At 47.7% G+C, this 16,416-nt stretch overlaps 1 protein-coding gene across 2 annotated transcripts in view; it reads left to right on the top strand.

Annotated features, from left to right (window-relative positions):
* The first annotated feature begins 6,573 nt into the window (after positions 1 to 6,573).
* The window catches only part of FOXN2 (forkhead box N2), an 18,290-nt gene continuing 8,447 nt past the window's right edge, over positions 6,574 to 16,416 (top strand). For both annotated transcript variants that reach the window (XM_009581921.1, XM_009581920.1), the window contains exons 1-2: positions 6,574 to 7,125; positions 14,614 to 14,738. In XM_009581921.1, the coding sequence (XP_009580216.1) occupies positions 6,589 to 7,125; positions 14,614 to 14,738 (662 nt within the window). In that variant the 5' untranslated portion in view covers positions 6,574 to 6,588. The remainder of the gene's footprint in view (positions 7,126 to 14,613; positions 14,739 to 16,416) is intronic.

Below are 16,416 nucleotides of genomic sequence, written 5' to 3'. Positions count from 1 at the left end.
GGGGGGGGGGAGGGAAGGTTAAATTAATGGGGGGAAAAAATGGTCTGGTGTCATGCTTTTAGTGCTCCCGGTCAAGCGGATGCGGTGCTTTTTATCGATGGGTTTTCACTAGTTGTGCCAAGATTTTTGTTGTTGTTGCTGTTCCCTCTAATGCACAAAAACTTGTAGTTGGTCCTGTGCTGTCTTGAAAGTTTATTGTCAACTTGTGTAGGTGAGTGGTGACAGCCATTTATTTGTGTAATTCTTGTGCTGTTTTAGCAACACAATACCCACATCGATGCATTCAAGTCAGGACAAGCCCTGGAGTCGATACGCTTCCCATGAATGCAAGGGAATATGAAAAATCATTAGAAGAGTTTGCTATTGGTATAGTTGCTTGCATGCAAAGGCACATACCAGTCTTTTAAAATATCTCTCAGAGCGCGTATATGTTAGTCCCAAAGTTGTGTGTAGAGTACGCAAATTGCCCCGGCTCTGTAACTAAGGCTGCATGCCCTGACCTTGTTGCAAAGAGCGCAGTTGCAGAGCTGCTCTCTTTATCTCTTCTCCTGGATTAAAATCCTATTCTACTCCTCAGGCTTAGACAATGTGTGGTAAGACTTTTTAATTTTTTTTTTAAGATTTTTATTTTTTAAATCTGGAGGGAAATTACTGCACTGTTAGCAGGTCTTCCTGCTACTAGCAGAGGTGACCTGGTTGCTTGGCTGGTCCTACCGAAATGAATAGGTACATTTAGTTGTAGAGAAGGTTGTCCTAACCTGGGGCACTGATGTTGTGCAGATGCCAAACGGCACCTTTCATCTGATGCCGCTGGAGAGTGAAGAAGGGCCAAGCAGCAGCAGCAGCAGCAGCTCTGTTCACGCGCTAACTTGGCATGGATGATGTCTATGGCGTCTTTTAACGAAAAGGCTGAATTCTTTCTCGTTGGGTCGATGAGTCCAGCCGTGCTGGCCGTAGTACTAAAACGATGGCTGTTCACTGTTACCTGCAGTGCTGCTGGTTTTGGAGAAGGTCACCTTTGGTGGAATGGAGGTATCTACTATGGCTTTGTCCCCTGGACCTGGACTCTGCTGGAGCTGAGACTTCTCCAAGAAGGGCTGCTGCAAAAAAAGCGTGCTTCCCTGCTGGCCTGAGGATGTGCCCAAGTGGACTCCCAGTTTGGTTAAAGCAGCTTTGTCTTCATATAATGCTTATGCATTGACGTATTCCTTTCTGTGGCAGAACACAGTGGTGCTCAAGGTCTTCTGACAAAATGAAGTCATAGCCGGGGATGTGTATGGGGGTGTGCAAACCCAGTTTGACCCCAGATGTGCTCCACTAGGCTGAGGACCTTCCAGCCCCCATAACCTTTCCCAAACGTAGCTCTTCAGTGAGTTTGAAAAAAGATTACAAAAATTATCTTGTCTCGCGCCGTTCAATCTCCTCCGATCTGTTAGGGCTTCTCTGAACCTGACTGCCACCTGAATACAGCTGCAGCCTTAAGCAGCCCCTTTGGCTGTGCTGTCCGGGTAGCGAGTGGCCTGGAAGAGCAGGACTTCACTGGGCTTTGGGTGCTGGACCAGCGTTTATTATTTCTGTGCACTCTTGAGCGATGCCAAAATCACAAGACTGCTGGACAAATGGTCATCTCTCTCGCCCTAACTTTTATTTGAGCAACCTCGGTTGACTTTGCAGCCTTTTAATCTTCTTACCCTAGAATCGTAGTCCTCTGTATATGCAAAGTAACGTGCACCTCTGCTGCAGTACTTTGTATTTGAGGAGTAGATATTTTGGTTGGCCTTTCTTTTGAAGGTGCTTACAGGAGTTAGATGCTTGAGTTCCTTAGGGTTTGGATGCGTGATGCTCTTAGGCTTTGAATACTTCGTCTTTCAGTTGCAAGTGTTAATACTAATTAGAAGCAGCATGCTGTGTTACTGTGTACTTATTGATAACGGCAAAGCACATGGGACAGAGCGTAAACTGCTGCACGTTTTTTAGAGGTGCGCTTAAAGCACGTTATTTCTGCATTTGCACGGCTGGAGTTGCCTCCGGGCTCTGCGTGCGGGGCTGGGGCTGTCCCCGTGGGAATTGCAGCAAGTCTCTGGGCGTTCAACGTGCCAGCCGGAGACGTCGGTTAAATGGTTGCCATCTGCCATCCTCCTTCGGTAAGAAGTGGCTGCGGGAGAGCCGGAGGAGAGGGACAGAGAGCGTGTCTCAGCAGCTGAGCAGCTGCGTGTCATTTGGAGATGGTTTTCTTGCAAGGCTTTTGCTGCCCCGGGAGTAGCTGGAGAGGCGGAGAAGGTGGCGGTAAGGGAATAAAGGATAAGATAAATTTCACTGAGCGGCCTTGCAATGCTCACGTGTGCTCTTCACCTTGCCTTTCTGCGGGGTTTCCCTCTCCCCTGCCTCCCTGTTTCACATCGGCGCTGCTAGTGCAGCATGGCTGGGAGCACTGTGCAGAGCAAGTCCTCGTGGCTACCTATAACTTTGCTTGCATCAACCCTTCTAGCCGATAACAGCGAGAAACATTAGGAAAAAATCTGAGGGTCCGAGCGTATACAGTTTTATCACGACGTCTGCACTGGAGAGCTTCTTCGTGCTCTTTTCTTCTCATAGTCTGTTTTCCTTGCTCTTACTGTGGCTTTCCCGCTGGGTCATCCCTGTCCACAAAACCCTGCTAGCTTACAGCAAAGATGGCTTTGGTGAATCGCATGACCCTTAAATAAAATATTAAATCCCAAATATTGGGAGTGGTAATCTTAGAAACGACAGCTTGGAAGCTGTGTTCTCACAGTCCCATCTGCCTACGGCCAAGCAGAGCACACATGGAGAAAAAGAAATCGTGAATTTTGGATGTCATTAAGGGTCTGCGTGAATGAAGAGGGGCTTTGGAGAGCACATGAGCTGAGCACTTGTGTGCCTTCGGATACACTCCAGTGGCACTGCTGTTGCTCCCCACCAGGCTGCTATGGGCAGAAAGTAGTGCTGCTTCAGCTGAATAGTTAGAGATGGTTCCTATGGTCCACATGGTTCTTGGGTGCTTGAGGGGTGAGGAGGTCCTATGGGCTGCATGGTCCTTGGGTGCTTGAGAGGTGAGGAGATCCTGTGGTCCACGTGGTGCTTGAGAAGTGAGGAGATCCTGTGGTCCACGTGGTGCTTGAGAGGTGAGGAGATCCTGTGGTCCACGTGGTCCTTGGGTGCTTGAGAGGTGAGGAGATCCTGTGGTCCATGGGGTCCTTGGGTGCTTGAGAGGTGAGGAGATCCTATGGTCCACGTGGTCTTTGGGTGCTTGAGAGGTGAGACAGACATTAACATGTCTGTTAATGAGCCCGTCTGTGGGGTACCCCTTGGAGTCATGGTGGTTGATCTTTGTGTAGGGGAAGGGTGAGCTTTTGACGGCTTTGCAGTCCTTTGCAGTAGGAAGGCTGCCAGTGTTGGTTTCTTCTTCAGACTGATGCAGCAGCAGGCCAGAGTAAACTGGGCAGAATTAGAGGTGACAATATTCTGAGATCAAGCGAAGCAAGAGTAGGTTAGCGTGGTATAAAGCACGTTACGTCGTTGGGGCTGAGGTGATGCTGTCTAGGAACGCTGGCTGCAGAAAGGCAGCGCCAAAATTACCGGTTGATGGTCCTCAATGTTACCAGTCTTGTTACTGCCATCGCAATGGAGTTAAGTATTACCTCATTAAAGTAACTCTTCCTGTTGCATACTCTGCTGGTTCTATATTTAAATTACCCTTGATGCAGCATTCCGTTTAGACCACTGGAGAACACCCTTTGAAAACTGCAGTAGTTATGGAACTGTGATTTTTTTGTTGTTGTTGTTTTGTTTCTTATTTATTAGATGATAATAGTCTAATAATGGCCTTTATAGCTTTCCAGAAAAAATATTTTAATTTCTGCTGATGTGTTCATGTAGAAGATGTGCGAGGTGGTGAACTGGGCACTAAGAAGGTAATATGAGACATGTGGATTTTTGTAATGCATCTACTAAGAGAAATGTGGCACTAGCCTGTATCATTTACTGTAAGTATATTGCTTGCAAATAATTTTTTTTTAAAGTAGGGTATTAATTATTCTAATGATTCTCTGCTAACACATAATAGCATGCAATCAAATAGTGCATTGACACCACAAAGCCTACCTGATTTTAAGTGCCAGTTTAATAAGTTTTTCTTCCCTCTATATTTTTGAGAAGACTGTGAGCATGCCCAGGCCATATTTGTGTTGTAAAACAGACTTTATTGCCCCGTTTCACCAAAGGAATAAATATAGTGACCTAAAACTTGCATGTGTGTGTGCGTGTTCTTGATCTACTGTGCTGACTGAAGACTTGCAAAGGGATAGTTCATGCAACATGAGCCCAGTGCTAAAATTACTAGTACACGGCTGAGAGGTGTAAGCTAGTACGTAGCTGGCTAAAGAGGCACTGGAACGAGGAGGTAAAGTTAATCTCTATAAGGAAAACGGTGCAACTCACGTTGCAGGAGAGTTGGGGTTTGTCTCGCTGTGTGAATTTTATCACTAGCTCTTCGTTTGGTTTTTGATTTAAGAAAGGATTGAAAAAGTGACATAAGCATATGTATATATTGCTGTGTTTAAAGCCAGCAATCACTGACTGCCAATATAAATCTGCTCTGATGGCTTGGGGGAGAAGTAAATTGTAGCGAGAGCAAAGCTATTTTTGACCAGCTATTTGAGCAGTTCGCTTTGCCTTTTTTTTTTTTTTTTTTTAATGACTAGGTGGTAGTTAATCATACCCATCCCTGCACTTAAATAGAAAATTTGGGGATGGTTTCCAGTACTGGTACTGGTAAGCATAGGTGCAGGTGTCACTGTCAAAACAGCTTTGCAATAGCTGGTCCAAAAGCGTATGAGCAGATGAAGAGAGGAGAAGAAAGTGCTGGTGGGAAACCCAGTGCGTTTTCTGGGGGAGGCACAAATTCTGCACCCCCCGCCTGGCCGGCACCAGGCAGGGGCCGGCAGGGCTCCGGCTCTTGTTGGGGGGCATAAAACAGATGTATCCTCTTGCCTTTCTATGTCATCGCCCACGTCGCTCCCCTCCTCCAAAATAAGGAGGCTGGGCAAATACGTCTCCAGGCGGGCTGGGCAGCGTAATTGCGTGGACGCAGTGAGGCTGTCAGGTTGGAGCCAGCCGGCCGTGTGGTTTTGTAGGTGGGACAGCCAGACCGTGTACGCAAGCTGGCCAACTCCTTGCCTCCAGTTTGTAGGAGAAGATGTAAGTGCACGAAGCCACGTGTTTACTAAAAACTGTTGTGAGGAAATATCCAGTAACTGCATAGAGCTGTCTGGTGAGATATGATATGGAAACTGTCCTAGTCTTGCAATTGAGCTCTTGCAGTAGGAGCTGGAGCATGAAACCAGAATGATAGCACGTGTACTGGGACAGGGAACGAGGTTGGTTTTTTTTTATTTGGGTTTTTTTTTACAGGTAATGCGAACCTCAGCTTTGCTGGTAAACTGCATCCATAGTCGGGGTGCTTTACGTTTATAGCAGGCTGGTATAGCCCCTGTGCATATATATAGATAGATACACACACTACTTCTTTAGCGTGGTTTTGTTGGTGTGTACGTCTGGTACAATTATGTTGGCCAAAGCTGTAGGTGCAGTGAAGTTCTAACATGGTCACACCAGCAGAAAAAAGAGCTGATAGCCTAACGTAGTTTGCTAGATGACCCCTTTTAAAACTCTATGAGCAAGAAGATGCTTTTTGTTAGTGTAATGCCTCTGAAGCATGGGTAGCCTGTTAGACCGTGCATTCTGGGTGGCAGTTTTTAATAGATGTAATTTTATTTTTTATATATATTTTTTCATTTAGGGAAAAGTTCAGAGCAAGTGGTCAGCCATTATTGCTACAACAGGTCTGAGCTGCCACCCCAGCGATGGTCCCCTCCCGTCGAGAGCTGGTCCTACTGCCCTCGGCTCTGCGGGGGAGCCGGGGTTAGGACAGCGAGCCCTTGCCGGGGGGAAGGAAGGGCTTTCGGACCTGGGCAGCTCCGCGGGACCCAGCTGAACCGATGGGCTGGCCAGATCTTTCCCTGGTGGAAACAGGAGGTAGTACTTGGGAATGACTGTGACTTGTAGGGGGTTAAAAGACTTCATTTGTGCTGAGACCACAACTTTACTTCGGGCTGATTTAAGGTTTGCAACTTATTTTTTACTCTTTGGGCACCAAAGGTAAATGCTTCTAAATAGGGTCAATTTACAATATAGTGAGTATAACTAAAGAGTTAATGTGGGAGCTGAATGGATTAGATCCTACCTGTTAAGGTCTTTTTCAGATTTCAGATGTTGACATCAAAATAGCCATTATTTCTGTGTCCAAACTGGCGTTGCAGGATAGATGCCGCAGTTTCCAAGTGCTTACCCTCAGTTCTGGTTAGAATCTGGGGGGGAGTTAACACATGCTCATAAGCTTACTGGGGGGCTCATGTTGGACCCTGGCTCTCAGCAGTGACTACAGTGTTCTTGCACAGCGTGGGGATGGTACAGCCTTGCGTTTGGGTTTGATGGGCTGCCCCTGAACGTGATTTTGAAGGTTTGCATTGATCTCTGACCATCTCCTTTGTTGCAGACCAATAAAGCTAAATGGGTCCAGTCACTGGAATGACTCCGGATAAGAAAGCTGAAACACCAGGAGCAGAAAAAGCTGCAGGACTACGGCAGTGTCACGGGATGGGAAGCTTGCCCGACGCAGGCGATGCTGGCAGGCCGAAGGCCACTGTGGTGGACAGAGATTCAGCAGACGATGAGCTCACGAATTTGAACTGGCTGCATGAAAGTACTAACCTTCTAACAAACTTCAGCCTCGGAAGTGAGGGTCTTCTGATCGTTAGCCCTTTATATGACATTGAGGGCGACAGCGTGCCATCCTTCTCGCCGTCCTGCTACCAGAACCCTGAAAAAAAATCCTCCACTTCCAAACCCCCTTACTCTTTCAGCCTTCTCATTTACATGGCGATCGAGCATTCCCCCAACAAGAGCTTGCCGGTCAAAGAAATCTACAGCTGGATCCTGGAGCGCTTCCCCTACTTCGCCACGGCACCCACTGGCTGGAAGAACTCGGTCCGACACAACCTCTCCTTGAACAAGTGTTTCCGAAAGGTGGAGAGAAGCCATGGCAAGGTGAGACCTGGCGGGAGGGAGGTGGATCAAGGTTGAAATTCAGGGGGAAACGGAGAAGATTCTGTTGTTCTCAAGGACTTTTTGGTTTGGGTTTTTTTCCCCCTCCGTGTCCTTTAACACTTTATTTGCAGCTGGAGATGGTTTGGAAATGCCACTTCTGAGAAATCACAGGATGACAAAAGTCTCTTGGTTTTGTTATTTAGTATGAGCTGGGTAGAGCCAGCTGTAATGCATCCTTTTTAAAGCTGGCTAATGTGCTATTGCAAAGGATTCTGTCTCCAGTTACTTACCATTTTGTTAGCCCACAATACCCAGCCTGAAATTGCAGGCATCTGTCTTAAGATGTCTTTTTGCTGAAGCTTCTTAAACTGTTGCTCTCTCCATTTTCCCACGCTGACATTTCGGGGTGTGTTCCTCCTTCCCTGCTTTTCCAGCACGGCCACAGCTACGATTGCACCGGGAAGCAGAAGAGATCCCGGGATGTTAAGCAGCTTCTCCGCTTGGCTCGCACGGGTGTTGCCCGTTTGGGTGCAGGGCACCCTTGCTTGCAGGCACGCTGTATGTACGTGGCTGAGTGTTTCTCAGTCTGAAAGCTGTCTTGAATATTAAACTGACTTTTTCACCTGTGATCTTCTCTTACACTTAGCAGAGCTCTAGCTTTTGAATAACCATGTTAATTCCCGCATTTAATATACTGTATTTCTTTAATGTCTGTCATAACATATCAGTGTGACACAAGCTTCACTTGTAAAGTCAAGGATACTCTTTTCTGTACAAATTCTTTCTTCTTCTGATTTGTGTGATTTTACTAGTGACTTCCTTCCTCCATCTCTCTCATTTCCCATCCCATTCCTCAAAGAGCCAGCTCTGACTTAAACAAACCAACAAACCACATACCAAAAGTCAACAAACAAATCCTGGACCCGTGTGCTTGGAGGTCAGCCTAAGTGGGAACAGGCTTGTTATCAGAAACGCATGCAATGCCTGCCGTGCTTGACAGCCTCTCGCTGTAGATAGAGGTCCTGGAGCTGAGTGGGCATCGGGAAGGACTGCCTCGAGCTGGTAGGAGTGAACGTCACCGCTTCTCAATATCCCTGCTTTTACATTAAATTGTTAGGGTGTTGTTTTCCCGAGCTGCTGCTTTGCCCTGAAAAAAAAAAAAGACTTTTTACTGCTGTGTGGCAAGGCCAGTAAGTCCCCCATAGCTGAGTCCTGCCGAGTGTTAGGACGGGCTTTTACTGTGGCTCCAGGTGCTGTAATGGAGTAACTGCGATGCCGCAAGCCGTGCCTGTGCGAAGGACGCGGACCTGAGCAGCGACCGCACGCTGCCGCAGATGGCAAAGGTGCCCTTAAAGGACTGGGTGGCTCTCTCCGGGAAGGGAGACATGAGTTTCGAAAGAATTGGGGCAGAGAAGGGAAATCTCCTAAATCGGTGTACAAGTTCCTGCTGTCTGTGAATCTGCCCTTTAAAGCTCAGCCGTTTCCAGCCTGGAAACCCTCGCCGGTTAGGAGTTACCAGTCAAACCTTGTGTCTTGGCATGTGGGTGGCAGAAGCTTGAGACTGCCTGGTCCCCTGCCGACTCCACCAGTATTGCTGGGCTCGGAGTGGAAAGCTGAAGGAAAGCCAAAGGCTGGCTTGCTGCTGGGTGTGACACTTCTAGTAGGAAAAACAGAACGTGGAGTCGGTACCACCACTACCAGTAAGGTGGTGCTGATGTGCTCTGTCAGCGTTTTCCCAAGGCTCTAGAGACTGCACAACTCTCTCATTCTTAAGAACAGAAACTCCATTTACCAAAAAAAAAAAACCCCACCCCAAAAAAAGCCCCTCCTGAAACTTTGCTGGAGCTTCCCCATTTCCAACACACAGTAGTTAAATCTTTACCCTTTGCCCTGCTTAGAAAAGGACGGGATGAGTGTACTGCTCCAGATTCTTCCAGCAAAATAAGTCGGTGGCACGCGCAGACTCCACGGGGATTGATCTGGCGGATGACGGGAATGCTGCAGACCCCTTTGGATGAGCTCCTCAGGTGTCACTTCTTGCAGCGAGCGGCCGTAGCTTCCAGGCTTGTCTTGCTGATTGTTTTGCCTGTAAGCATGCGCTAGCAACGCCTCTGGGTGCTTCTCTGAGAGGGCAAGATAATTTTGTATTTTCTTCCATTTTTTCTTTGTTAATGGCATCTTAAGGGATGCCATTAGTCAGGGGAGCACGCAGTCAGCTTTCTTCTATGCCGAGTGCCCGTGGAAGCAGAGGTGCCTATGGCATGTTGCATGCGGAGCATGTTTTATTTTGTCACGTCAGGGTAAGAAGGGTTTTAAAGCCTTTCAAATGAATCTGGGCTCTCGTATTGGAGGAGCGTAAATGTCTGACAGGAGGGGAGGGTCTGTGCCCCCACGTCCCAGGGCAGGCTGCTTTCTGACACCTCCCTGGCTATTGCTGCCGGCCGACAGCTATGAAATCATCTCTTGGAGGTTTGGCAGCAAAAGTAAGAAGAGTCCGTCCTCGTGTTTGCCGTAACGCTAACATTTTGGTTTGGATTTCATGTTTTGAAGTGAATCTCCTGATTTTTTCTCCCACTTACCCAAGTGAGCTGGCACTGCAGGGCCGTTTCGGGACATATGAGTTGGATTCATTTTGGCTGGTGCTAACCTGGAAGAGGTGCTGCAGGAGCGTGCGTGCTGTGCCCTGACTGCTCCCAGACGTTGTCCACGAGATCTGCTGTAGCAGATCTGGAGTAAAAAAAAAAAAAACACCTCCAAGGCACGTGCAGGTGATCCCCCAGCACCAACTCCCTCACTCCGCAGAGCTATTTCCACCGAGCTGCGCCACGTCGTGCTGCAGACGTAGCTGTGGGTGGTCGTTCTGTTTGCACGTATATTCGTATCAGCCAGCTAAATACCTTTACCTTGCCTGTCGCAGCAGGCTGCAAGCGTTCGGGAGTCTAGGATGGTATTCAGCAGAGATTGAGGGAAGGCTGTCCTTGCTTGGATCGCTGAAAAATGTTGTACGCTATGGTTTTCTTTTAATGAGTTGAAGGGCGCCAAAGGGAAAGTAACTGCTTTGAGATGTCTTATGAGCCAGCACAGCAGTCAGGAGGAGGAACTTCTCATGCCATGGAAAGAGGATGTATGTATGTCAAATCTCTGCTAAAATATACATTACCCTTTCTGTATGCACATATTGTGATGCTGCCGTATCTAAGTGGTTTGTCAAGGTTTACCCAGGCGATAGACTTACGAGCTGAAATACCCTTTCTTATTAGAGCTGCAGCTGAGCTCATGTCCACAATCATCCAGACAGACGAGGTTTCAGTGGTTCTCTGCGGTTGGGAGATGGAGCTGATGGAAAGCGGGGGGACAGTGCTGGAGCCGGTCCCTGGGACATCTGCTTGCCTTCCAGCCTCTCTGCTGTGGCCCTGGTGCCCCTGAAGATGTGGAGGTGTGATTGCGGGCTAGCGATCCTCAGAAGATATTGCTGATGCTCTTTGCATCTGAAGTACTATCACACAGCCTTGGGGTCGGGGAGAGAGAGGTCTACAGTGGGATATTGCTTTATTTGAGGGAGCAGTGTCTGATATACAGCACGGGAGGACCTGAAGTGAAAAGCGGTTTGGAGTTGGAAGCCCTGAAGAGTCTGCCTGTTCTTTGCTAGACTTGTTTTTACGATTGTGGGTTTCGGGAATTTTTATTAGTCTATACCACTGGGGAGAAAAGGTGCGAGAAGGCAGGAGTGGCATCCGCATCAAGCATCAGTTTGGCATTCCACTGCTCACGTTGGTGTGGCCCCACCACTGTCTCCTCTGGAGGTCGGGGGGGACAGGGCTTGAATATCTTCCAAGAGATGTCCCTTTCTTCTTCTTGCTCGATATGTGTTTTAGGGTTTTTTTTCTTCTTTTAGGGCTTGTCTTTTTTTCTTTGACAGGAGGTGGTGGTAAACAATCTGTGTGGCTATTCAGATATTTGGGCAAAGAGCAGGTCCCACCTATAAGCCTGTAGAGATAGGAGAGAGATGTCTGTTACCTGATAAACCTCTTGGTGAATATACGATATACCTCCATGCACGCACACAATATTTTCCAGTGGCTCACCTAGCTCAAGTGGAAGCAACTGGTGAGAACTGCCCATACCCGATGGAGCTGGGGCCGCTGCCCGGGGCTGAAGGTCATGGAGGGCTTTCTGCAGCGCGGGAACAGGTGTCTGCCTCTGCAGCGAGCCCAAGCCACCGGTGCTGGCTGAGTTGCTCCGCCTCGGTTCCTCCTCACTGGTCTGGTCATACTCAGTGGTCATACTTCACTGCTAGCAGCGGAGGGACCGTGGTGGGGTGGTGGTAAAGATAAAGGACAAAGCTGCACTGTGGGGGGCATCTTGTTTCCGACCCATGTTGCTGTAATCAAGCCCCAAAATGCTGGGGACTGGAAACTTGGTGTTGTTATGAAATAGTCTAACGCTTCAAAATGCAGGAATTATTTTGCTTCCCGATTTTCTTCATTTGGCTAGATAAAATCCTGCAAGTCAAATAAGAAATGTTAGAAGGATGCGAAAGAGACGATAGTCAGACCAAAAAATCATCTCGTTAACAATTAAACTCTCCATTTTGAGACGGAGAGTCAAAACAGTCTGGTGGCTGCTCTGTGCTGATTCTGGAGGGACATTTTGGTAGATGGTAAATAACAGTTACATCTACATTTCAGCTATGTCGTGGTTTAACCCCAGCCAGCAACTAAACACCACACAGACACTCGCTCACCCACCCCCCACCCCCCGGTGGGATGGAGGAGAGAATCAGGAGGGTAAGAGTGAGAAAACTTGTGGGTTGAGATAAAAACAGTTTAGTAATTGAAATATAATAAAGTCAAACAGTAGTAGTAATGGTAATAACAACAGTAATAATAGAATGTACAAAGCAAGTGATGCACGATGCAACTGCTCACCACCTACCGACCGATGCCCAGCCAGCCTCCGAGCCATGATCCCCCCTTCCTGACCACGCCTCCTAGTTTATATACTGAGCATGACGTCATATGGTATGGAATACCCCATTGGCCAGTTGAGTCAGCTGTCCTGGCTATGCTCCCTCCCAGCTTCTTGTGCAGCTGGCAGACCACGGGAAGCTGAAAAGTCCTTGACTATGCAAGCACTTCTTAGCAACAACTAAAACATCAGTGTGCTATCAACATTCCTCTCATACCAAACCCAAAACACAGCACCACACCAGCTACCAGAAAGAAAATTAACTCTCTCCCAGCCGAAACCAGGACAAGCTAGCGCATCAACTGTTGCCCCACTGTTGATGTGAAATAGTAACCTCCAAAGGCGGTTTAGCATTTTGGATCGCCCAGGCTTTGTCTTTGCTAGAAGAAATGGCACAGTCGTCTTTTGTTGCTGTGGTTAGATTGCTGTTTTGTTTTAAAGCTGGGTGTATCTGTGTTTCGTGGGGTTTTCGGCTCCAGTTGTGCACGGCTTTCCCCTAAAGCGTGGCCCTAACTTCAGACCTGTGTTGGCTTTCCACTGCGTGTCTCTGCTAAGCAGCAGATGCGAGCGCAGCGGCGCACACGAGCAGCCCCATGGGCATCCTCTCTTGCTCAATGTCTGCTTTTAGTACAAATAATGGTCAGTGGAAGTGTGATTTTGCTTAACACCTAACCCAATCTTACTACCCAAAGAAGAAGTCACCCTGTTTATCGCCTCTTGCATTGGATTGAGTGTCTGCATGGCTTCAGGGTGTGCCCCGGTTCAGCTCGCCGATGCAACACCCACCCAAAATCGCTGTATTATATTATCAGGGCAGCAAGCTGGTGGGAGTAAGTGGCTGGGAAGATGAAAGAGGGGAACTAAGCCCATTCTGGCTGCAGCCCACAGCTGAACTGAACTAGGTGTCAAGTGGAAGTGCTCACCTAGCAGATAAAATAGTGTTGAGCAGCGGTGTGCTGGTCAGGGGAGTTCCTGCTGCTCCCCGAGGGCGAAAGCCTCAAAGCTACCGAAGGCGGGGGGCGGGGAAAGAAGCCAGAGTTAGGCAGGGTCTTTTACAGGGGAAAAGTAATGAGCCGGCTGGCTGGCCAGGGAAAGGGTCCGGCTCTGGGAGAGGGGTAGGGGAGGGATCAGGGCATTAGTCTGTTGTTGAGATGATGGATGGAGCCAGTTGGGAGGATACCCTCCATTAGTACCTAGCCAGCTAAAGCATCCTGCCAGTCACCGCGGTGATGGAATCGGCTGTTTAATTAAAGGTTAGCTTCTTGATAGGTATCTTACAGGCTGTGCTCAGTTTTTGCGTGAAAAGATGAGTATAAGAAAGATTCAGGTTAAAAAAAATAAATTACAGAGCAGCATCTCTCTGTTTCTCAGCTGGAGCTCTCCCTGATTTGATTTTTCACTATTGATAGCAAAATATTTCCTCTTTTCAGGAAAAGTCCCGTGACTCAAATAGGACCACAGACCTACATGCTTTGTGGGTCCTTTTCAGTCTTAAAGAAGTCGTGGAGTATCCATCCATAAAATGGTATTAATACCCCCTTGATAGGGGCAGGAGGCGGCCAGCTGGCCTCTGTGGGCTCGCAGGAGGCGCTCCACGAAGCTTGGGTTTTTGCTCTGAGACTTTTCCCCCCAAAATCCTATAGAAGGATCTTCCCATTCAGGAGTAGAGCTGCCCCAGCCTTCTGCCATGTGCATGACCACCCCTGTAACATCTGTTTTCCCCCAAAACACCGGGCGCCGCTACCTGTGGAGCTGTTAGCTGATCTATCAGCTCAGTGATTATAGAATTGTTTCAACTTTCTCTATTCAATTTTCCTCTTTACGTTATGAGAACTAGCAGGCTCGGAAAACCGTTTTTTTTTCTTTATATAGTAAATATGTGAAGAAACCCTTGAGAGGAGCAGGAGGTGCTTTATCTTGCTTCACTTTCGGCATATCAAATTTAATATCAAGAATGACTAGCGCAGCGGTGCTTACATTGTTAGGTGCATCAGAAATACATTAATTAGGTTTTCAGATTTTGAAAAAGTGGAAACACTCTATTTTGTAGCTGGGCATCCGGCAAGTTGCTTTGACAGGGTGGTGTAAAGTTAAATTAGTATGCGGCCATATCTAAGCAAAGGGAAAGGTGCTTTGGTTTCTTACTTAGCAACCTGTTAATCAAAAGACTGCTGATCAATTCACTGAGGCTGGACAGATCCTTAAACTCACAGCTGTAACTACCAAGTGTTTAAATAAGGTTTACAGCTTTCAGCGGACGAACGTGAATGGAAATGGGGCTTTGGAGATGCTATCCCAAGCTGCAAGACGGGTGTTTCCGTACCATATAATGAGGGTCTCGGGACCGCACGCTTCGTTTAGGAGCATCCACTTTTCATGCAGGTGATGTACATCAGCCGTACAGCGATGGATGCCTACCTACATCATTGCATTTTGCTGCGTCTTGGGAATATTAAATTAGAAATGACTGTAACACCCTGGTCCCTGGATTTTCTAATTTGCAGTACTTCTTTCTTGCAGGTGAATGGAAAGGGTTCGTTATGGTGCGTGGACCCTGAATATAAACCTAATCTTGTCCAAGCACTGAAAAAGCAGCCTTTTCCCTCAGCACTTGCATTTTACACTCCGCCGGCGTCACCACCAAGGTAGGTGAATTTTCTCATCCGCGCGCGGCGCGCGGTTACGTGACTCCGCCTAGCAGAGGAAATGCCCGTGCGGATGCTGACGCGTTGTTACCGGCTGCCACCCAAGAGAAGAATTTGAGTGGGGTTTAGGTGAGACCAGCTAGACGAGGTGGGGAGATGTAATGAGCTCAGGCTTCCTAGATAGCAGATCTGGGGTTCGTATCTCAGTCGTCTTCCTAACTGTGGGAGAGTTTAAAAGAAGAAGGTCGGGGCTGTGCTGGGTGCTTACTGGTGAGCCCCATTTCTCTGGAGGGCGGGCAGTCCCAGGAACTGGAGCAAGATCCTCCTTCAAGCACAGTTCACCGGGACTGATCTAGGGTGCCTGGTGCTACTACCTTGGAAGGAGGTGCGTGTCTTCTCCTGTAAGTCACCCATCTGGTTATAAAATGTGTATGTTCTGTGCTGTTGTCAAAAATAATCAACTTTTCTACAGTCTGAAGTGCTTAGAGAGGCTGGTCTAAGAGAGGGGTGTTTTTCTCCGAGGCTGTTAAAAGCATTTTGCAGCAGGGATGGGAAGAACAGCCTTGACCATAAACATACTCTGAGGTGGAGCATGCAAGACTTCTGAAATCAGGGCTTCCTCATCCAACACATTTTAAGATTAGGCAATAGATTTTGGAGAATTTGAAGTCAACGTCGTGTGTTGTCAGTAGAGGAAGAGCAGCAGCTGGGTCAGCCTGTAGACGGAGGGAGGAGAGGAGGAGGACAGAAAGCAGAGAGGAACGCGTTGCTGTTGGTGAGCTCAGTTCTTAGGTAGGCACGTGGCCGGTTTACCTAGTTCAGCAAAGAATTTGAGTGAGATAAGAGATAATTAAGGTCTCTGTACATTGCCCTATGCCTTAACCTTACGGTGAGGAGTTTCCTTAACAAACATGAGGTACTGGGATTACTGGAGCAGGACGTAAAACTGATAACATTGAGCAGACATTTCTAAGGGTCCAACGGGATGTTGACCCTGGGAGCTGGCACCCCCGTGCAAGCCTTAGCGGTCTGGCAGCAGCTGAAGATCTGTGTGGCGTGGGCTCTTCCAGCTGGGCTTGTAACCTACAAGATATAACAGTGGTCTCTGACCTTCCAGCCGTCTTGAACCGTAAAGGGTCATCTTGGGTTTGGACGAGCCAGGCAGAAGTGTCCTGTTTTCCAGCTTTCTGCTGGAACAGGAGCATTACTAAAATAACCCTGAAGCATTTAAGTATTACGAAATAGTCAAATTGGAAAGTATGAGATGGCTGATGATATTGTCAGGCTTTCTTTTATGGGAACAAAGATTGTTGAAACTATTGTAATTGGATTCTAGATGATAATGTTTTTACAGTAATGTTTCTGCAGGCATTAATGTTTCTACGTAAGGGCATGGACTTCTGTTTTTCAGTACAACTCGAGTGAAGGTTTGGTCCTTGAAAGCTCTGTTAACACCATGTCTATGTTAACATGGTCAAACTTTAAAATTTAGAGGGTAATACTGATGGGAAGGGACCTCTGGATGTTGTCTGTCCAGCCAGAGGAGCAGAGGATCAAGACAGACTCAGCCTAGGGCAGGTCGTTCAGAGCCTTGACCAGTTAAGCTTTTAATATCTCCAAGGTCTTCAAGATTAGTCCAACGCTACAAGCATTGAGGTATGATTCACCTAGCTTGTAT

This window comes from Fulmarus glacialis, unplaced genomic scaffold, assembly GCF_000690835.1.
Source record: "Fulmarus glacialis isolate BGI_N327 unplaced genomic scaffold, ASM69083v1 scaffold9717, whole genome shotgun sequence".
NCBI classification, from domain to species: Eukaryota; Metazoa; Chordata; class Aves; order Procellariiformes; family Procellariidae; genus Fulmarus; species Fulmarus glacialis.
Note: the sequence above shows the minus strand (reverse complement) of the source record. Positions and strands in the feature narration are given on the sequence as shown.